This window comes from Bos indicus x Bos taurus, chromosome 22 (genome assembly GCF_003369695.1).
Source record: "Bos indicus x Bos taurus breed Angus x Brahman F1 hybrid chromosome 22, Bos_hybrid_MaternalHap_v2.0, whole genome shotgun sequence".
Taxonomy (NCBI): domain Eukaryota; kingdom Metazoa; phylum Chordata; class Mammalia; order Artiodactyla; family Bovidae; genus Bos; species Bos indicus x Bos taurus.
The window spans coordinates 8085522-8108348 of NC_040097.1; the positions used below are offsets into that span (position 1 = coordinate 8085522).

The window sequence follows — 22827 nt, forward strand, 5'->3', positions numbered from 1 at the left end:
TCAATGGCACTGAATCAACAGAGTGTATTAAATAAAGTGCTTTTAAGCAAAAAGAAACATAAAAAAAGATTGCCTTTTTATCACTTAGTGAAAATGCTGTGATCAGAGGTTCCCAGGAGTCTAATCCTGCATTTGCCTGAGAAGCAACTCTTCAGAGCTGGCTAATTCAGTGCTCAGAGCTGCTTCATAGAACATATCACCACAAAACCTGACGATTTTACCATGAGTGCTTAGGGTGCTTTGTCACCCACCAATAGGTAACTGACGCACTTACTGAAAGTCAGATTGTCCTACCTTGGCCTGGCCAAGGGTCCTAGATCAGTCCCCTGGAAACACACTTTGAGACAGATCTGTATGCCAGGGTTTGTTGAGGAGTGCTCTGGGGAAGATTCACACCTGGAAGGGAGCAGGTGAGGCAGAGCTGGGCAATAAGAGAAGCTTAGCAGTCATGGGGTTGCAACTGAGGTCTCAGCTGATCCTCAAGAAGCCCTTCCCAAGTTGTCCTAAAAGGAGGCAAGGAGGCTGGGCCTTCACATTCCTGCTTGACAGACACACATTTAACATGGGCTACCTGCTGTGAAAGGGTGGCATCTTGAGTGAATTGAGTGTAGCGCTTGCCCGTGAGGGAGCTATGACTGTATTCACAGATGCTGGAGAACACGTGTGACTTAGCAGAAATGCCACACTTCACTACTGAGCTCCTGAGTCCTTTGGACATGATCCTAGGATCCTTGTCATTTGGAGACCTTGCTCACCATCTGGTGTGATAGGATATTTCAGGGTGAATTCATACATTTCCTGGCCCACTCCTGGATACTACTCAAGCCATTTCTCCAAGAATCCCTGGCTTCTGTGGGTAGAAAATCATTATTTCAAACCACAATTTGGGCATTAGAAACTCACATAGTTATGCCTCACTACTCCTAATGACTGGAAGCCTGCAGCATTTTCTATTGGGTTTTGTGTCCTTGTCTTTTGAAGTCCAATATTTTCACTAGAACTCACTTCCTACCTGTCAATCTCCTCCTCTCCCTGTTAGCTAGCTCTTTCAGAGGGTGGTTCCATCAAGCCACCAAGCCCTGACCTAAGGGTCATCCTAATGACCACCTCTTCCCTCCCACCTGAGCCCCACATCTTATTCCTGCTCAGAGCCTAGTTCCTAATCACAACAGAAAGTCTGTATATTTGCCAGAAAGGGCAAAAATGGCTGCCATTACACTGGAGGCTGCCGCTCTCGTTTCTGAGAGGCCATGCCTGACGTTTCTAGGACCTAGAGGCTGATGCTCAACATCTGAGTTACTTGAACTGAAATCCCTCGCCCACCACAGGAAGAACATTCTGCTGCCAGCAAACAAAGTGCACCCACACTGAGGCTGTAGCCTCCCCAGGGCTTGGGATTCTCCTCCAGCAGGGGCTGGAACATCGGCTTCCCATGTGGGATTTTCCCTCTTTGACAAGACAACCTGGGCAGGAAAAGGAGGGCAGAGCAGTGAGCTGAGAGGCCCTGAGAGAAAGGAGTAAGGTGACATAGGAGACATCAGTATTCACTTTCCATTCACTCACTCGCTCACCAAACAGTTCCTGAAATTGCTCTATCTGAAACCTGGAGCTGGAAGCGGGAAGACACAGTCTCTTAAGCTTGGGCACAAAATGCCACCAAGAGGAAAGCAAAGTAGGGAACCTGCCCAGGGCCACCAGAGTCAGGGGAGCCCAGGAGAAAGCACATTTCACGGCCCAGGGTCGTCCACAGGAGACACTCTGGGGAGGACTCAGTGCTCATAGTGGAGGCAGAGAACGAGAAATGAGGAGCCGTACTAACATTTCCAGCCACAGAACATCACTGGACAGAGCAGGGGAGCTTGTTCTGAAAGAAGGCTGCAGGTGAGAATGGTGTGGAACACACAGACTCAAGCCTTCAAGTCCGCACGACTGTTCATTTCTGTAAATAACTGTACTAGAATGTTATCTGTGTGTGCTCACTCTTGTCGGACTCTTTGTGACCCCATGGACTGTAGCTGCCAGGCTCCTCTGTCCATGGGATTTCCCAGGCAAGAATACTGGACTGGGTTGCCATTTCCTACTCCAGGGGAATCTTCCCAACCCATGATCTAACCTGCGGCTCCTGCACTGGCAGGCGGATTCTTTAACAGTGAGCCACCTGGGAAGCCCATGGTTCCGCTGAGGTCCACTTATATCTGGAAGCTTGAACACAGACCAAGGAAGGATGGGTGGACAGGACACAGAGCCTGGGAAAAGATCAGCAGCCAGTCCAGGTGACTATGGGACCCTAGGCCTGCTGATTGAGAAGCCACACACACCCACAGAGCCAGACCCTCCATCCTAACCCCGTGAAAACTCAGCTCTTTGGGTCTCCTCCAGGCATGTCCCTTACGGGGCGGCACGAGAGGTACAAGGCTGTGTGAGTGCGTCACGCCCTCATCTCCGCCCTCCTGCCTCCAGGCTCCCATGCAAACTCAGTTCCAACAGCCCCGCTTGGAGTGATGCTGACACCTACAAGAGGAGCACTAATGCCTAGAAGAGGCCCTGGACCCACTGCCTAAGACACCAGCAGGCTTCCATCCAGGTAGACAGGCTCCTCATCTCCCACCTTCTAGAGAGTAATGGACACCATGAAATGTCCCTCAGCTCAGTGGGAAACTAGTTCTCTACAGCATGTTATATGCAACCCCACAACCTTCAGAAGAACAGAGATTCACAACACATAAGAGACTTTCTAAGCATTTATTGAGTTGACATCAGAAATCTCCACACTCCTTAATGTCTCAACACAACTTGGGGTGAGCCTGGATGTGGCCACTGGAGCACTGGGAAGGGGGGTTCCAAGACTGAGCTGCCCCAGGAAGGCTTGTGTGGCAGAGGCTGGACCCTCACAGATGGATCCACGTCGGGAAGCAGGGGACCTTTGGCCAACCCAGACAACTGAGTCACATGCGTACGTGCTGAGGCCTCACTCTCTCCCAACAATCACCATGTGCACTGATACGATAAAGTGTCAGATAATGCTGCTGCCAGGGATGATGTGAAGACGTTCTGCAAGATGTGGGTGAAGCACCCTGAGGCATCACCGCAGGTCACTCTCCATCCAGCTGGGATTGTTTCAGCCACTCCTTCCCAGCAGCAAAATGCGGCCATGGTGTAGGTGTAGATGCGATAGGTTCCTGGAGCAGCAGGCTGGAAAACTCTCAGGGTTTCTTGCTTCCATTTCTCAGTCACGTGGACCTCCACATGGTCAGTGGATTCCAAATTAAACTGAGGATAGGGCATTGAGTAGGAGTCAGAGGTCAGAGGCAGTGCTAGTCCAAGACTCAGAAACTGGAAGAAACGTGACCAGGGTGATCACGGGGTCAGCAGGATGCTCCAAGGCAGCACCAGACACAGAGTCAGGCTGAAGTAGCCCGTTGAACCTGTATGAGAGGTCTTACTCACTCTAGCAATGAGCCAATCCTTGTAGAAACTCACTTCTGTGTAAACTCCTGGATACCCGCTGCGACCACAGCCAATGCCCCAGCTCACAATCCCCACTTGGACCCATGAATTATTAAATTCACAGACCAGGGGACCCCCAGAATCTCCCTAGATAAAGATAAAGAAACAAACACAGTGATGGAAGAGGGACAACGTCATAACAGCCTAGTAGCCATGCAAGGTGGGAAGATGGACGTGCATGGGGCTCCCCAGGCACCACTAGGGCTCCAGCAGCCCTAGGTTTCCATGTGTATGAGATCTGAGAATTGATAACATTTACCCAAATTGTGTATGTCATCAATACAGTCTATACCAAAAACTGAATATTCTCAAAGAAAATGTATGTACTCTGAGATATTAGTAATGAATAAAATCCTTACCTGTTTATATTGCCTGTCACTTAGAAGAGGCTATAACACATGACTTGTATTATTGGTATTTCATGCCTGACTCTCCCCTCCTCCCCTGTCTCCCTCTAGGCAGCATCAGGACCTCTCTCCTGAAGCATCAGGTCAGACCAGCCCAGGAGAGCCTTGGTGGCTTGTCCCCTTAAACCCTCAACTTGAAGACAGGTGACACAGGCACTGCCAGATCATGTAGGTCCTACCGCCTGTGGATGAGGCACATCTGGGAGGACAGCTAAAATGCAAAGGCAGCAAAGGGCCCATGAACTCACCTGGCAGGCATCCTTTCCTTTGGAGCTGATAGCACAGACAGTCCCCTCCTTGACCACATCAAACTGACTTTCCAACTTTTCGCTGAGCACCTCATTACAAGTCTCATAGCGAAGAATGTTTAGCTCAGCCTCCTGAAGCTCTTGTGTAGAAGCTTGTGGTACGTCTGTAGAGAGAATTTAGGAGTAGTTTAGATCTGCCTAGTGGGACAAGACAGGTGCCCCCGGTACCCACTCTGGGTCTCAATACAATGTGTTCACATACAGACACCCTTGTAGGGGCAGTGGATATTGTTCCTGTTTGACACTACAGGACATGAGGCCCAGCGCTGATATGGCGAGAGTGGTAAAGAATCCAAACCAAGACAGGTAGAGAAGAACTAATAGAGGCAACCTGAGAAATTAAAACTAAATATGCAACAGGTGTCCTATCCATCAGTAAAGTATTTTTAGTTTAGAGCAGGATCAGACTCTCAAGACACATAGTACCCCAAGAGTACCAAACCCACCCTCTCCCCAGGGATAGAAGTCTCTACAGTTTCTTCCAGAGGCATTCAATGGCCTCTTCTCAGTCACAGGAAGCTCCCTGTCCACCAAGACCAGTACTTCCAGTTGGGACAGCTCAGATTAGCAGACAGATAGACATCCCCTGAGTTTAATAATCCACCCTGGAGAGAACCCACTTTGCTTGTCGCTCAAGCCCCCAGGTCCTGACATACTAACAAAAATTTGTAACACCATCAAATGACTCCCGCCAACATCTTCTCCACCCTCCTCCCTTACCTACTTGCTAGAAAATTGCCTGTCTCTCCCTTTAGTTTGGAGGCCCACACCTGGGCACCAGGAAGCCCCTTCCCCAGCCCAAGTTTGCTGCCATCTTGCTTCAAAGTCTCACCTTCTTCCTTTACTTTTCCCCATCCAGTCACCCAGCACTCGGTACCAGCTTGGACCATGAAAGCCTTTTCAGGGAGGCACACGGGTTGGATGCTCGCAGAGAAATTCACAGGGAAGGCGAGCAGAGCAAGGGCAATGTCATTTTCGATTATTCCGATAGGATTGAAATGTTTGTGGATAACGATGTCTTGGACTGGCACCGTGACTGCCATTGTGGAGGTTTGCTGCAACTGTGTGATTCCCATCTTCACTGTGTATTCCACATGGCTGCAGAGAGATCCTGGAAGCTCTACACTCCCCTTCCACATCTTCTAGGCTCCCAGCCTCGTCCTATCTCCAAAGCCGCTCATCAGTCACCTCCCTCCCTCCAGACCACATCCCTTCCCAGATCCCTGATCAAGAGGTTCTCAAAGTCTGGTCCCCAGATGAGCAGCATTGACCTCACATGGGGGCTTGGTAGAAACACAAATTCTCAGGTCCCACTCCTGACCTACTGAATCAGGGGATGGAGACACACAGTTATTGTTTTAACAAGTTCTATGGGTGTGTACCCATGCTCATTAAAGTTTGAAACCTCTGAAAGTAAAGCCAAATTGATCAGCTACAGTCCATTCCCCTTAAATATTTCCTCTTGCAAGTCTTTGCACATATATTTTTTCCCAACTGGCATCTCTCCCCACGTCTTGCCACTTGACTTGAAGGCTAATCCACACAAGGTTTTTTTTTTTAAAAAAAAAAAAGGAGCTCTGAACCTGATTTGGGGTTTTGACTTTCCAGCCTATCAAGGGCCCTGACATTACCTACCTCTGACTATAGCCTGAAGAGCTATAGTCAGGGACTGTGACCCTTGATTTTAGATGAGGAAGAGGAAGCTCAGGAAGGGGTTAGGACTGGCTCTAACCTGAAGCCAAAAGCCCAGAGCCCCCAAAACTCACCCAAATATGCAATGGGCCGCGGTCAACACCCACCGACTGCCAATGAGGGAGCCTCCGCATATGTGTTTTTGATTGACCTGCAGGCTGACCTGCCACGGCCACTTCTTCTCTGCGGCCGGCCTTCCACCAACTATCCTCGAAGTCCGATGGCCACACGCTAGAGCAGGTCAATGAAGGGAGAGGACTGAAAGTGAAGCCATTGACACCACTGCCACCAGAGCCCGATGAGCCTCAGAAGTCTCAGAACCCTCAAAACAATGCCATGTCCCCTCCAAGCCCCAGGCCAGGCCTGTGTTCCCCTAAGACTCCTTAGAGAATGGCCATGTCCTCTCAGATCTCAGGGGCAGAGTTGGGTCTGCTCAGATGGCCCAGGGAAAACTTGTGCCTCCTGAGAGTCTCCTCCCCCAGAGCAGGGGCACCTGCCCCTCACCCCAGGCTAGTTCTCTGCCACAGGGCTTGGCCAGGAAACATCACCTGAAGGAAAGAGGGGTTTTGGGGTCTCTCCTGGTGCCTGTGGGGGTGTCATAGCCTTGTATGAATCAGAGTCATTTAAGGTAAACGCCACCAAATTGGGGGCTACCGAAGTCATACGGGATTCAGGGGCCCCGGAAGTTCCCGGGGCTCCCGAAGGAGGCAGCTTCCAATGGCGTGCTCCGGGGTCCTCGCGACCACCCCCCAAGGTAGGTGGAGAGGGTGAGGGCAGAGCTGACCTGCCCTGCGCCCCCTCCCCACCCACCAGGGCCTCACTGAGCCAAGGTTGAAGGGCCAGGAGCCAGACTAGGAGGCCCAGGGAGCCGCTGCCGCTCTGGAGGACACCTGGAGACGCCATGGCACCTCTGGTAGTCGCCTCCAGGCTCTGCAGCGCCCCCTCGCGGCGGCTGCACGCCTGCCCTCCTGATGGTGGGGAAATGGCTCTGTCGTGGGGGCAACCCGCCCCGCCCCGCCCCGCCCCGCCCCGCCCCATCCCGCCCCCACCTATGGGGTCATCAGAGGGGCGGGGCCTGGGCCAGGCAGCGCCACGGAGTTGTGACTCAGGCGAGTCCTTTCTCTTCCCCGGCTCTGAGCGGACTCATTTATGAGTGACTCCCAGATGCCTGACATCCCCTGGCCAAGGTCCCTGGCCACAGAGAGTGACAGCCACGCCACTGCCGCACAGAGATGCGTCCATCACTCCCTGTAGGGCTGGATTAAGCCTTTCCTGGCATTTCCCTCCCCTTCTTGTTGGCAGTGAAAATTTAAATTCCTCAATATAAACGCTGCACTGAACGTTAGCAACACTGAGTTAGGCATGATACTGATATCTTTTTAAAAATCTACATCCACATGAAAAGAACCATTGGTAAAATGCAAATTAAAATCACGGTGAGATATCACTACACATCTAATAGACTGGCTAAACTTTGAAAATTGTGACAACACCAAATACTGACACAGATGCAGATATGCAGGACCACTCATACACCGTGGTAGGAATGTAAAATATTACAGCCACTTTGGGAAACAGATCTGCAGTTTCTTATAAAACAGAATGTGCAATTACCATATGACTCAGTAATTGCACTCCTGGGCATTTATCCCAGTGAAATAAAGATTTACATACACACTCGTACAGGCACAAACACACAAATACTTCGACAAATGTTTATAGTGGCTAAATTCATGGTAGCCAACATCTGGATTAGAATAGAATAGAATAGCCTTGTAATAGAATAATGGCTTCCCAGAGAAATTCCCATTCTAATCACTGGAACTTGTGACTATATTACCTTACATGGCAAAAAGAATGTGATAAAATTTAAAACTCTGGAGAAAAGATTAACCTAGATTGCATACATAAAAGTGGCCACAATGCTTTGCAGCTCCTCCTGTCAAGAGACAAAATCAGGGGCTTCCTTAGTGACTCAGTGGTAAAGAGTCTGCCTGCCCATGTAGGAGACATGGGATTGATCCCTGATCTGGGAAGATCTCGAATGACGTGAGTAACCAAGATGTGTGTCTCAACTACTGAGTCTGTGCTCTGGAGCCTGGAAGCTGCAGCTGCTGAGCCCACATGCCGTAACTACTAAACTGGGAGTCGTAGAGCCCACGCCCTGCGACCAGAGAAGCCGCTGCAATGGAAAACCTATGCACTGGGACTAGAGAGTGGCTCCTGCTCGCCACAGCTAGAGAAAAGCCCACATGGCAATGGAGACTGCTCAGACAGCTGAAAATAAAGAAATGAAATAATTCTTTTAAATCACTAGGAAGAGAACTCAATAGTTTTTTTAAAAAAAGAGAGAGGCAAAGTCAGACTGTGATAGAAGCAGCCACGTCGTGCTGTGCTGTGCTCAGTCGCTTCAGTTGTGTCCGACTCTTTGCGAGCTGACGGACTGCAGCCCGCCAGGCTCCTCTGGCCACGGGATTCTCCGGGCAAGAATAATGGAGTGCGTTGCCATGCCCTCCTTCAGGGGATTTTCCCAACCCAGGGATCAAACCCACATCTCTTATGTCTCCTGCATTGGCAAGAGGGTTCTTTCCTACCAGCACCACCTTGGAAGCCCCACTTGGTCTATCGGTTCAGTCGCTCAGTCATGTCCGACTCTTTGCGACCCCATGGACGCAAGGCTTCCCAATCCATCACCAACTCCCGGAGTTTGCTCAAACTCATGTCCATTGAGTCGGTGATGCCATCCAACCATCTCATCCTCTGCCGTCCCCTTCTCCTCCTGTCTTCAATCTTGCGCAGCATCAGGATCTTTTCCAGTGAGTTCTTCACATCAAGTGGCCAAAGTATTGGTCTATATGACCTGGCAAATCCTATGGTGCTAGAGTTTGCTGTGGTGAATTAAAATGCTTGTAAGAAGTCTTTGCTATGTCCTAATTAGAGAGTCACTGTATAGATCCCTACAGTTCTGAAGCAAGACCACACACTCTGCTGCAAAGAAACTATATTCTTTGAAAAGCAACTTCTGGCACACTACTGAATCCTAAAAAGAAACTAAATACCAGACCACAGGACATTATGTGACTAAGAGACCAGTGCCTCCTATCATAAGGTGAATATTTAGCCAAATTAAGTCATAAACTCAGTTAGAAAAAGCAAATTCACCACTCATTGGAAGCCATATATTTGGGATTAGATCATGGCAGGTCCTGAAGACACAAGTAAGCTGTGCAAAGAAAAGGCGTAGACACCACCATCCCCCATCATGGCACTTATCTGTATTGAACTGAAGCTTCTCCATCAGTTCACACTCATAGCCTGATAGGCAGGATCCTATGACCAATTGATGAAAGAAGAAAAAACCTGGGCCTGGTTCACAGATGGGCTCAAAATCTTAGTGCCAGCTGAAAAGAGACAGCTGTGGCACTAGAACCTCATTGAGTAGTTACATATACACATGTACATTCTTTATATAGCCAGCATTGCCTGCTGATAATGCCTTTGCTGACACCACTCTCAGTGGACTCAAGAAACATGTAACTTGCCATCATGGAATCCTGAGTAACATCACCTGACATACAGGGGCCTGCTTTTTGATCAGGAAGGTGCCAAGTAGGTACATGGTTAAAGGATCACTGGAACAGTCATAAACTTCATTATATAGAAGTTAGAGGATTGATCAAATACTGGAATGGCCTCTGTATTAGTTTTCTCTGTTCTGTAACAAATACAAATTCAGTGGCTTAAAACACATTTACTACACATTTACTATCTTACAGTTCCTGTGGGCCAGGAGTCCAGGCACAGTTTACCTGGGTCTTCTGTAAGGCTGCAGTCAAGGTGTCAGCCAGGGCCAGGTTCTCATCCACCGGGAGACTCGACTGGAGAAGAGTTTCCTTCCAAGCTCAGTCAGTTGTTGCCTGAATTTGTTTTCTGCTGTTGTGGAACTCATGGCAGCTTGCTTTTCCAAAGCTAGCCAGGGCGAGAAAGACACAGAATGAGTCCTCAGCAAGGTAAGAGTTTTACATATTGCAACATAATGTTAAGGGTGACATCCCACTCCTGAAATCAATCAATCAGATTCACTTTTCAAATTTCCTTGATGGGGAAGTAAAAATGACTAATTTTATTAAGTAGTGACCTTTTGGTCCACATTTATTTAAGATTCGGGGTGATGAAATGACAATTATGCACAAAGCACTTCTGCTGTATAAAAAAGTTTTTTGGACTCTTTGGGAGAGGGAGAGGGTGGGATGATTTGGGAGAATGGCATTGAAACATGTATAATATCATATATGAAATGAGTCGCCAGTCCAGGTTTGATGCATGATACTGGATGCTTGGGGCTGGTGCCCTGGGACGACCCAGAGGGAGGGTAGGGGAGGGAGGAGGGAGGAGGGTTCAGGATGGGGAACACGTGTATACCTGTGGCAGATTCATATTGATATATGGCAAAATCAATACAATATTGTAAAGTTAAAAAATAAAATAAATAAATAAATGGAAAAAAATATCATTGAATTGTACACTAAAAGTGAGTGAATTTTATGATATGTAAATTATGCCTCAATAAAAGTTTTCAGAAACCTGAAAAAAAATAATAAATTAAAAAAAAAATCCAAAGAGCAGAAATACACCAAACAGCAAATAGGTCCAAGATGAAATGTTTAAAAATAATGGATTATTTCCATTATCTGAATGGTGGAGACTGTTTCAGAGTTTTTATATATATCAAAACACATTTAATTGTTCACTTAAAATATATGAATTGCATTTTATGTAAATTACCCATCAATAAAGCTCTGGGAAAAAAAAGTAGGATGTTCACTCAAGCAAACTGTACATCTGTTAAGCTGACTTATCAGCTTTTATCATGGGATATCAGTTTTACTTAAAAGAGTGACTAATAAATTGTGGTAATTTAGACTTGCATATTTGGCAGACATATGATCAAGAATAAAGTTTTTTTAAAGAGTCTGCAACTTTTAAGAAAACAAGTGACAGTATTTGTTGCCAATGATAAGATTTGAGCTTAGAGGTGAAAAGTTTCGGAAAATTTATATTTGCTCTCATGAGTTCAACACCTTTCCAATAGTTAAATACTTTTCTGACAACAGTAGTGGTAACATGAGTGAGTGTGATTTTTTATTATGTAATGAAATGTGTCAACATTTGGGAATTCTATATAACAAAGTGAACCAATATTTTTCAATGATTTACAAAATTATGCATAGTTTCAAAAGATCCATTAGAAGTGAAAGATAGACTTCTGAAGTTCAGTGTATTTTCATATCCTTACTTGTCATCTGTGCCTTCTTTCTATAAAATGTTTGCTCATAATATCTACTCAGTTTTACATTTGAGCTGATTTTAAAGTACTTTCTGTTTAGTTTTTTTATATGCGTCCTAATCTTTTGTTGGAGTGTTGGTGTTGGAGAAGACTCTTGAGAGTCCCTTGCACTGCAAGGAGATCCAACCAGTCCATCCTAAAGGAAATAAGTCCTGAATATTCATTGGAAGGACTGATGCTGAAGATGAAGCTCCAATACTTCAGCCACCTGATGCGAAGAACCGACTCATTGGAAAAGACCCTGATGCTGGTAAAGATTGAAGGCAGAAGGAGAAAAGGACAACAGAGGATGACATGGTTGGATGGCATCACCGACTCGATGGACATGAGTTTGAGCAAGCTCCAGAAGATGGTGATGGAAAGGGAAGTCTGGCGTGCTGCACTCCATGGGGTCTCAAAGAGTCAGACACAACTGAGTGACTGAACTGAATCCTTTGTTAGTAATGGGTATTTCAAGTATCATTCATAATCATGATTTGTCTTTTCACTTGATTACATGTTTTGATGAACAAAAGTTATTTAACTATAATGCAGTCAGAAGTAACCATCTTTTTCTTTATCATCTATGCTTCTGGGGTCTTATTTTTAAAAGCCTTCCACACCCTGGGGTTTTAAAGGTACTGTCCTATATTTTCTTCTAAAAGTTTTAAACTTCTGTTTCTCATGTTTAGTCTTTCATCCATGTAGTTATTAAATACATAGCATGAGACAGGAATTCAGTTTCATTTTTTTCTACTTAACCATGTCTCCTAACACTATGTACTGAGTGGCCTACTATGCCCCCATTCATCAACAGTGCCACCTCTTTTATATATATATACGTGTCCATAGATACTGAGTCTGTTTCTGGCCTCTCCAGTCCTTCCATCATTCAATTTACTTATCTCTGTGCCAGTACTATGGTTTCTTGACCACCAGAGCTTTTGCGCATCAACATATGAGAGAATGCATTCTCCTACCTCAACTTCTTCATTAGGGTTTTGGCTACTCTTGGTACTCCATACACGTTTTAAAATAAGTTTGACAGTTATTTAAACTGTTGAACATTCTATTTGAATTGCATTAAATCTAAAGACCATTTTGGGGAGAACTGCCATATTCATGGTATTACCCTTTCCTATTCATGAACCTGGGGTATCTCTCCTATTTAGATCTTCCTTCACATCTTTCAATAAAATTTCATAAATGTTCCCATAAAGTCATGCACATCTTTCAGAAATGCAATTTTATGTTATTCTTTTATTTAATAATTCTATCATATTACTTTATCAGTTTGGAAAGTTTGTAGATTTTGATGGGTTTCTATACTGACAACCAGGTTATGTACAAATAATTATATTTTTTCTGTAATGAACATGTTCTCTTTGCTCTTCATGAACATTCTCTCATTCTGTTTTGGGTAGTCCTGTCTTGCTTAAAAAAAAAAAAACTAAAAATTATAAATTGTTTACACAGTCATGATTTTAGATATCTGTTATTTCTTCTTTGCTCACTTTATTTGTTAAGGTACAGGCTAAAATGTGGTAACAGAGATATCTGAAGATACAGTGGCAAAAATAACAAAGTTTACTTCTCTCATACCCGTCCACCTATAGGCAACCCAGGTCAGTTTCTGCCACCCTTAAAATGGGCATACACCTGCATCCAAGATGGCACCTCCATCTTCCTCACCTTCCACTTTGGGAAGGGGAAAGAGCCAAGAAAGTCTGCCCATGTCTGCCGAGGTCCACCCCGGCTGATCCAGGGTATTCGAAGCGGGGACGGCGTCAGCGAATACACTGGCTTTAATTAAATATTAATTAGAGATATAAAGAGTAATAGAATGAGGATAGCTCAGCAGGAAAATTCAGTGGAGAAAAGAAGCTGAGTAGCTTGGTTTACGCGGGAAACCAATAAAACTTCAAGACAAGAAGTTTGCACCACTTACATAGGCCGCAGGCATCCTTCCGTTCTCCCAAAGGAGAGGAGACACTGAGGCCTCCCCGGTTGGATCTTAGAAGCCCAGGCATAATTAGTAAGCATGGCTGGCTCCACGCTCCAGATGGAGACTCAGCCAGAGTTTGAGAGAGAGGGAGACATGGGGAGACCAGTATTTCGAGGAACTGATCCCAATTCTTTATTTTCCAGAGTCTGTTTTTATACACTGAGATGTTATACAAAAGTCACGCGGGGACAGCAGTCCTGACTTTTATTAAAGTCAGGTGCTTCATACAAATGTATACAGAGGTCTTAGTGGTGTTACATCATCTTCTGGCCAGGGGGGCCTGCTGACAATTTATGACCCTCTCCTTGTGACAGTGGTCAGTCAACCAGAACACTTATTTCTCCATGGGTGATTATTTTTGAAACAGATGCCACCCAAATAAAGTTACATTCCTATAGGGTGAGGGTGTAGTGGGTTTTAGTTAAAGAAAGAATTTACTTAGCCTAAGGTCCAATGTAATTAATATCAAAGTTTAATACTTATTTCTTCTATATATTCATTAACGTGTATAAGGGCAGGGGATGTGGAAACTTAGCAGTAAACATTGGCTCAACAAATGAAAAACCCTTCACCAATACAATTTCTAATCAGCCCACTATACTTATACTAATAGTTTTTTAACTTCTCTAAAGAACCTGTTTTTAGAAGGTTTAAAGCATCTCATGCCTCTCACGGTTGGGAGGCTGTGAGCAATCACATGTGGCTGGACAAGCCTGTCAGGCAGGCTAGAGAACCTTCAGAGGAGTTTGTAGGTTGAAACACTCCTATCACACCCAGGAATTATTATTAACTGGAGCTCTAAGTTAACTCCTTCTCCAAAAGAGGTGGTGGGGGACAGTCCCCTGTAAAGTCAGAGGTGTAGGTGAGAGCAAAAGTAGTAAAGTAGGCAGGCTCTGGTTATGGGGGTAGATGCTCGAGAATTTCCAGGGGGACTCCTGAGGCTCGATCCCGCCTTTGTGTATGTCGAGCCTCCTTCCTCATGACCTTTGCCATTGGCGGAGTGCCTCCCGCTGGCTCCCTGCACATGTCCCTTTGAAAGGCACATCCCTCCAACAGCACACATTACTTCTATTTACATCTGCTGCTGCTGCTGCTAAGTCGCTTCAGTCATGTTCGACTCTGTGCGACCCCATAGACAGCAGCCCACCAGGCTCCCCCGTCCCTGGGATTCTCCAGGCAAGAACACTGGAGTGGGTTGCCATTTCCTTCTCCAATACATGAAAGTGAAAAGTGAAAGTGAAGTCGCTCATTCATGTCCGACTTTTAGCAACCCCATGGACTGCAGCCCACCAGGCTCCTCCATCCATGGGTTTTTCCAGGCAAGAGCACTGGAGTGGGTTGCCATTGCTAATGAAACATAAATTAGATACATGGTCCCCCTAGGCTTCAAGGGAAGCTGACAAAGGTAATTTTTAAGTGGGTGACCACCCAGATCACTCAGGATCCATTTTACCAGTTTGGTGTACCCATCCCCAAACTGCTCTGGTTACAGCTACTAAGAACTCACACTTGCATCATTCTCAGGAGGTTTACCTTTGAGAACATGGAGTCTCATTACAGGAGGTGACAAGGAGTTGCATTCCTACTTCTGATCCTTCCAGTCATCCTGGCTTCCAGTGTGCCCAGTGATTTAGTGGTACTAGGGCACAAAAGCCCAGCTCCTGTGCCTTAAGACTGGAAGAATTCTCTAGTATAACACAGATCCCAGAATTATGCTAAGCATAGACGTCACCTATCATCACTTTCTTACTAAACTTTTTCCCCTTACCTATCCTGCTTCCTTCACACTCATACAGGTTTCCCCTGAAAATAACCCTCTTAAGTGTTTGAACATGAATCCCTGTCTCAGAATTTGCTTCTAGAGAAATGATCCAGTGGGTGCTGGAGCTGGCTTGTACCAGTTCACGAGAGCCAGTAGTTAATTTGCAGCAATTTTGTGAGCTAGTTGTTTAAAGTTACTATTATTGTTGAAAATTAAAGTATAAAGCCTACAGTTAAAGAAATTACATTAAAAACAAAGGTAATAAATAATCAAAAGCCATCACTTTTGCATTATTTTACTGTATTTACCTGTGCTCTTGGGGTTATGTCTACTGTAGCTGTATGGTAGAAATTCTGTATAATGGTGCACATCTCTTCCCAACTCCAGACTCAATAATGTCATGTTACTTAACTTATATGCAGAGTACATCATGAGAATCGCTGGGCTGGAAGAAGCACAAGCCGGAATCGAGATTGCCAGAAGAAATATCAATAACCTCAGATATGCAGATGACACCACCCTTATGGCAGAAAGTGAAGAGGAACTAAAAAGCTTCTTGATGAAAGTGAAAGAGGAGAGTGAAAAAGTTGGCTTAAAGCTCAACATTCAGAAAACTAAGATCGTGGCATCTGGTCCCATCACTTCATGGGAAATAGATGGGGAAACAGTGGAAACAGTGTCAGACTTTATTTTGGGGGGCTCCAAAATCACTGCAGATGGTGATTGAAGCCATGAAATTAAAAGATGCTTACTCCTTGAAAGGAAAGTTATGACGAACCTAGATAGCATATTAAAAAAGCAGAGACATTACTTTGCCAACAAAGGTTCATCTAGTCAAGGCTATGGTTTTTCCTGTGGTCATGTATGGATGTGAGAGTTGGACTGTGAAGAAATCTGAGCACCGAAGAATTGATGCTTTTGAACTGTGATGTTGGAGAAGACTCTTGAGAGTCCCTTGGACTGCAAGGAAATCCAACCAGTCCATACTAAAGGAGATCAGTCCTGGGTATTCATTGGAAGGACTGATGTTGAAGCTGAAACTCCAATACTTTGGCCATCTCATGCAAAGAGTTGACTCATTGGAAAAGACCCTGATGCTGGGAGGGATTGGGAGCAGGAGGAGAAGGGGACGACAGAGGATGAGATGGCTGGATGGCATCACCGACTCAATGGACATGAGTTTGGGTAAACTCCAGGAGTCCATGATGGACAGGGAGGCCTGGCGTGCTGCAATTCATGGGGTCGCAAAGAGTTGGACACGACTGAGAGACTGAACTGAACTGAACTGAATAGTTTGAAATAAGCCTGGATGGAAGTATTTCTATCACAGAAATGTGCAAATGTTACAGATCAGGACTTTTTTCCCCTACAGAGCAACTTGTTAAAAATTTTCAGGTACCTTATGAGAATTACCTAAGGCATCAGGTCATTGCATAAGACATCTACTGTTACGAAAGGAGAAGAGAATGGATATTGGGGCTAATTAGAATGCCACATAGGCCTATTTTTGTTAAAAGCTGGAGGCAAAAGTTTCATAAAGTGAAATACACAGATCTTAAATGCATGATTTAATGTTTTAATGAATATATGGGACCCTGTAACGACCATCTCAATCAAGATATAGAACATTTTGCAGTTCACTGATGGTCCAGTGGTTAAGAATTTGCCTGCCAATGGGTACACAGGTTTGATCCCTGGTCTGGGAAGATTCCACATACCATAAGGCAACTAAGCCCATGCGCCACAACTACTAAGCCTGTGATTTAGAGCCCTAGAGCTGAAACTAATGAAGCCAGCGTGCCTAGAGCCCAAGCTCTGCAACAAGAGAAGTGAGTGAAGTCGCTCAGTCATGTCTGACTCTTCGCAATACCATGGGCTGTAGTCTACCAGGCTTCTCTTGTCCATGGGATTTTCCAGGCAAGAGTACTGGAGTGGGTTGTCATTTCCTTCTCCAGGAGATCTTCCTGACCCAGGGATCGAACCCAGGTCTCCTGCATTGCAGGCAGACACTTTACCGTCTGAGCCACCAGGGAAGCCCTCACCACAACTAAAGAAAGCCTGCTTGCAGCAATGAAGACCCAGTGCAGCCAAAAAAATATTAAGTAAATAAGTAATCTTAAAAAGAGGTATAGAACATGTCAAAACCCCAGAGAGTGTCTGTGTGCCCTCTTCAAATCCATCACAGGCAACTGCAGGTTACCTGTTTTGCTTGTTTGGTCTTCACATAAGTGGAATATGAATACTGCACTCTTCCAGGTCTGACTTCATTCAGTCAACATAATGTTTTTGAATTTCATTCATGTTCCTGTATATAACAGCCCTTTATTCTCTTTTATTGCCAAGTTGTATTTTAGTGACTATCGTTTATCTGTTGACAGACATTTGAGTTGTTTCCGGATTTGAGCTATTATGAATAAAGATGCTGTGAACATTCGCAAGTCTTTGACTATACATTGTTGCTTCTTTATTCTAGTCTGTGGCTTTTATTTTCATTTTCTTAACAGTGTCTTTGAAAGAATAGAAGATTTTCATTTTGATGAAACCCAATCTTTTTTTCTTCCTAAATGGTTCATGCTTTTCCCACCCTATATAAAGAATCTTTGCCTACTCAAGGGTCACAGAGATTCTTCTTCCAAGTTTCTTACATTTAGTTCTATAATCCATTTTGAGTTAATTTTTCTATATACTTCAAGGTAAGGATTGAGGTGCTTTATTTTTTATTTATTTTGTATAGGAATGTCCCATTGTTCCAGCATCATTTGTAAAAATAAAACTATCCTATCTCCAGGTGAGTTATCTTTGCACCTTTGTTAAAATCAACTGGCCATATAAATGTGGATCTATTTCTTAACTCTTGATTATATTCCCTCGATCTATATGTCTGCCCTTATGCCAATACCACATTATCTTGATTACTATACCTATATATTAAGTCTTGACTATCCTGTAGTTCTTTATTTTGCTTATTCTAGGCCCTTTGCTTTTCCACATATATTTTAGAATCAACTTTTCAATTTGTACAACAAAAGCTCAGGCTTGAAAAACATGAAATTTTTTCAAATTTGGAAATATCACACTATCAAATTTCAAGACTAACTACAAAGCTATAGTAACTAGGACACTGTGAAGTTAGCATAAAAATATACAAATAGATAAGGAATTGAACAGAGTCCCAAAATAGGTGCACATATATCCTGAAAGATGATGCTGTGAAAGTGCTGCACTCAACATGCCAGCAAATTTGGAAAACTCAGCAGTGGCCACAGGACTGGAAAAGGTCAGTTTTCATTCCAATCTCAAAGAAAGGCAATGCCAAAGAATGCTCAAACTACCGCACAACTGCACTCATCTCACACGCTAGTAATGCTCAAAATTCTCCAAGCCAGGCTTCAGCAATATGTGAACCGTGAACTTCCTGATGTTCAAGCTGGTTTTAGAAAAGGCAGAGGAACCACAGATCAAATTGCCAACATCCGCTGGATTATGGAAAAAGCAAGAGAGTTCCAGAGAAGCATCTATTTCTGCTTTATTGACTATGCCAAAGCCTTTGACTGTGTGGATCACAATAAACTGTGGAAAATTCTGAAAGAGATGGGCATACCAGACCACCTGATCTGCCTCTTGAGAAATTTGTATGCAGGTCAGGAAGCAACAGTTAGAACTGGACATGGAACAACAGACTGGTTCCAAATAGGAAAAGGAGTACGTCAAGGCTGTATATTGTCACCCTGTTTATTTAACTTATATGCAGAGTACATCATGAGAAATGCTGGACTGGAAGAAACACAAGCTGGAATCAAGATTGCCAGGAGAAATATCAATAACCTCAGATATGCAGATGACACCACCCTTATGGCAGAAAGTGAAGAGGAACTAAAAAGCCTATTGATGAAAGTGAAAGTGGAGAGTTAAAAAGTTGGCTTAAAGCTCAACATTCAGAAAACGAAGATCATGGCATCCAGTCCCATCACTTCATGGGAAATAGATGGGGAAACAGTGGAAACAGTGTCAGACTTTATTTTTCTGGGCTCCGAAATCACTACAGATGGTGACTGCAGCCATGAAATTAAAAGACGCTTACTCCTTGGAAGGAAAGTTATGACCAACCTAGATAGCATATTCAAAAGCAGAGACATTACTTTGCCAACAAAGGTCTGTCTAGTCAAGGCTATGGTTTTTCCTGTGGTCATGTATGGATGTGAGAATTGGACTGTGAAGAAGGCTGAGTGCTGAAGAATTGATGCTTTTGAACTGTGGTGTTGGAGAAGACTCTTGAGAGTCCCTTGGACTGCAAGGAGATCCAACCAGTCCATTCTGAAGGAGATCAGCCCTGGGATTTCTTTGGAAGGAATGATGCTAAAGCTGAAACTCTAGTCTTTGGCCACCTCATGTGAAGAGTTGACTCATTGGAAAAGATTCTGATGCTGGGAGGGATTGGGGGCAAGAGGAGAAGGGGACAACAGAGGATGAGATGGCTGGATGGCATCACTGACTCGATGGACGTGAGTCTGAGTCAACTCCGGGAGGAGGTGATGGACAGGGTGCTGCGATTCATGGGGTCGCAAAGAGTTGGACATGACTGAGCGACTGATCTGATCTGATATACTGTCAATTAATTTTTGATAAAGCACCAATGCAAATCAATGTGAAAATAAATGTATTTTCAACAAATGGTACTGGTATTGGATAAACATTAGAGAAAATCAAACCTTGTTCCCTATTTCACACTGCATCCCCAAATTTAATAAACCTCAGACTTCAATGTAAAAGCTAAAATTATAAAGCTTAGGGAGAAAAAATAGAAGAAAAATCTTTGCAACCACAAGTTAAAAAGTGAAAAAAAGCAAGCCACAGACTTAGGAACGAATAAAAAGATAAGTCTCTTGATTTAAAATGAGCAAAAGAATTAGAAAGTTGATTCACAAAAGAAGATACACATATGAGCAATAGTACAGGAAAATGCACTCAATATCATTAGTTACAGGGAAATGCAAATTAAAACCTCAGCGAGAGACCACTTCATACCTGTTAGAACTGGCAATCTTCACCAGGTCCTGAGGAGGGAGGATATGGATCAAGCGGAACCACCATTTACTGCTAGTAGGAGCGTCAGTTCAGTTCAGTCGCTCAGTCGTGTCTGACTCTTTGAGACCCCATGGACTGCAGCATGCCAGGCCTCCCTGTCCATCATCAACTCCTGGAGTTTGCTCAGTCTCGTATCCATTGAGTCAGTGATGCCATCCAACCATCTCAGCCTCTGTCGTCCTTCTCCTCCTGCCTTCAGGATCTTTCCCAGCATCAGGATCTTTTCAAGTGAGTCACTTCTTTGCATCAGGTGGCCAAATTACTGGAGTTTCAGCTTTAGCATCAGTCCTTCCAATGAATATTCAGGACTGATTTCCTTTAGGATTGATTGCTTTCATCTCCTTGCAATCCAAGAGACTCTCAAGAGTTTTCTCCAACACCATAGTTCAAAAGCATCAATTTTTTGGTGCTCAGCTTTCTTTATGAGCCAACTCTCACATCCATACACGACTACTGGAAAAACCATAGCTTTGACTAGACAGACCTTTGTCAGCAAAGAAATGTCTCTGCTTTTTAATATGCTGTCTAGGTTGGTCATAGCTTTTCTTCCAAGGAGCAAGCGTCTTTTAATTTCATGGCTGCAGTCACCGTCTGCAGTGATTTTGGAGCCCAAGAAAATAAAATCTATCACTGTTCCCACTGTTTTCCCATCTATTTGCCATGAAGTGATGGGACCGAATTCCATAATCTTGGTTTTTTGAATGTTGAGTTTTAAGCCAGCTTTTTCACTCTCCTCTTTCACTTTCATCTAGAGGCTCTTTAGTTCTTCTTCACTTTCTGCCATAAGGGTGGTGTCATCTGTGTATCTGAGGTTATTGATATTTCTCCTGGTAATCTTGATTTCAGCTTGTGCTTCATCCAACCTGGCATTTCACATGATGTACTCTGCATATAAGTTAAGTAAGCAGAATGACAATATATAGCCTTTACATACTCTTTTCCCAATCTGGAACCAGTCCATCGTTCCATGCTTCCTGACCTGCATATAGATTTCTCAGGAGACAGGTAAGGTGGTCTGGTATTCCCATCTTTCTAAGAATTTTAACAGTTTGTTGTGATCCACACAGTCAAAGGCATTGGCGTAGTCAATGAAGCAGATATTTTTCTGGAATTCTCTTGCTTTTTCTATGTTCCAATGGATGTTGGCAATTTGATCTCTGGTTCCTCTGCCTTTTCTAAATCTAGCTGGAACATCTGGAAGTTCTCAGTTCACGTACTGTTGAAGCCTAGCTTGGAGAATTTTCAGCATTACTTTGCTAGTGTGTGAAATGAATACAGTTGTGCGGTAGTTTGAAAATTCTTTGGCATTGCCTTTCTTTGGGATTGGAATGAACTGACCTTTTCCAGTCCTGTGGCCACTGCTGAGTTTTCCAAATTTGCTGGCATATTGAGTACAGCACTTTCACAGCATCATCTTTCAGGATTTGAAATAGTTCAACTTGTATTCCATCACCTCCACTAGCTTTGTTCATAGTGATGCTTCCTAAGGCCCACTTGACTTCACACTCCAGGATATCCTGCTCTAGGTGAGTGATCACACCATTGTGGTTATCTGGGTCATGAAGACCTTTTTTGTACAGTTCTTCTGTGTATTCTTGCCACCTCTTCTGAATATCTTCTTCTTCTGTTAGGTTCATACCATTTCTGTCCTTTATGGTGCCCATCTTTGCATGAAATATTCCCTTGGTATCTCTAATTTTTCTGAAGAGATCTCTAGTCTTTCCCATTCTATTGTTTTCTTTTATTTCTTTGCACTGATCACTGAGGAAGGCTTTCTTATCTCTCCTTGATGTTCTTTGGAACTCTTCATTTAAATAGGTAGATCTTTCTTTTTCTCCTTTGCCTTTCGTTACCCTTCTTTTCTCAGCTATTTATAAGCCCTCCTCAGATAACCATTTTGCCTTTTTGCATTTCTTTTTCTTGCAGATGGTCTTGATCATGGCCTCCTGTACAATGTTATGAACCTCCATCCATAGGTCTTCAGGCACTCTATCAGATCTAGTCCCTTAAACGTATTTGTCACTTTCACTGTACAATTGTAAAGGATTTGATTTAGGCCATACCTGAATGGTCTAGTGGTTTTCCCTACTTTCTTCAATTTGAGTCTGAATTTGGCAATAAGGAGTTCATGATCTGAGCCACAGTCAGCTCCTGGTCTTGTTTTTGCTGACTGTATAGAGCTTCTCCATCTTTGGCTACAAAGAATATAATCAATCTGATTTTGCTATTGACCATCTGATGATGTCCATGTGTAGAGTCATCTCTTGTGTTGTTGGAAGAGGGTGTTTGCTATGACCAATGCATTCTCTTCGCAAAACTCTGTCAGCCTTTGCCCTGCTTCATTTTGTACTCCAAAGCCAAAGTTGCCAATTACTCCAGGTATCTCTTAACTTCCTACTTTGGCATTCCAATCCCCTATGATGAAAAGGACATCTTTTTTTGGTGTTAGTTCTAGAAGGTCTTGTAGGTCTTCATAGAACTGTTCAACTTCAGCCTCTTTACAAATAATTTGGAAAACTCTGGAATTTTCTAATAAAGTTAACCATACATCTATTCTATGAATAAGCAATTCCACTCCTATGTTTATTCCCAAAAGAAGGAAAAGCATATATGCACAAAAAGTCTTGTACCTGCGTGTTTATCAGTACCTTGATTCATAATAGCCCCTAACTAGAAACATCCCAAATGTCCATCAACAAGAGAATTAATGAACTGTGAAAACTCATGTAATGGAT

At 44.0% G+C, this 22827-nt stretch overlaps 1 protein-coding gene across 1 annotated transcript; it reads right to left on the reverse strand.

Annotated features, from left to right (window-relative positions):
• Positions 1-479: 479 nt before the first annotated feature.
• Positions 480-6817, reverse strand: LOC113880450 (serine protease 44-like). Its single transcript, XM_027522634.1, has 7 exons — positions 6440-6817; positions 6236-6287; positions 5989-6145; positions 5055-5320; positions 4163-4314; positions 3454-3594; positions 480-503 (listed from the first exon to the last, which is right to left on the reverse strand). The coding sequence occupies exons 1-7, from the start codon at positions 6815-6817 to the stop codon at positions 480-482; spliced, it is 1170 nt and encodes a 389-aa protein (XP_027378435.1).
• Between the last annotated feature and the right edge of the window lie 16010 nt (positions 6818-22827).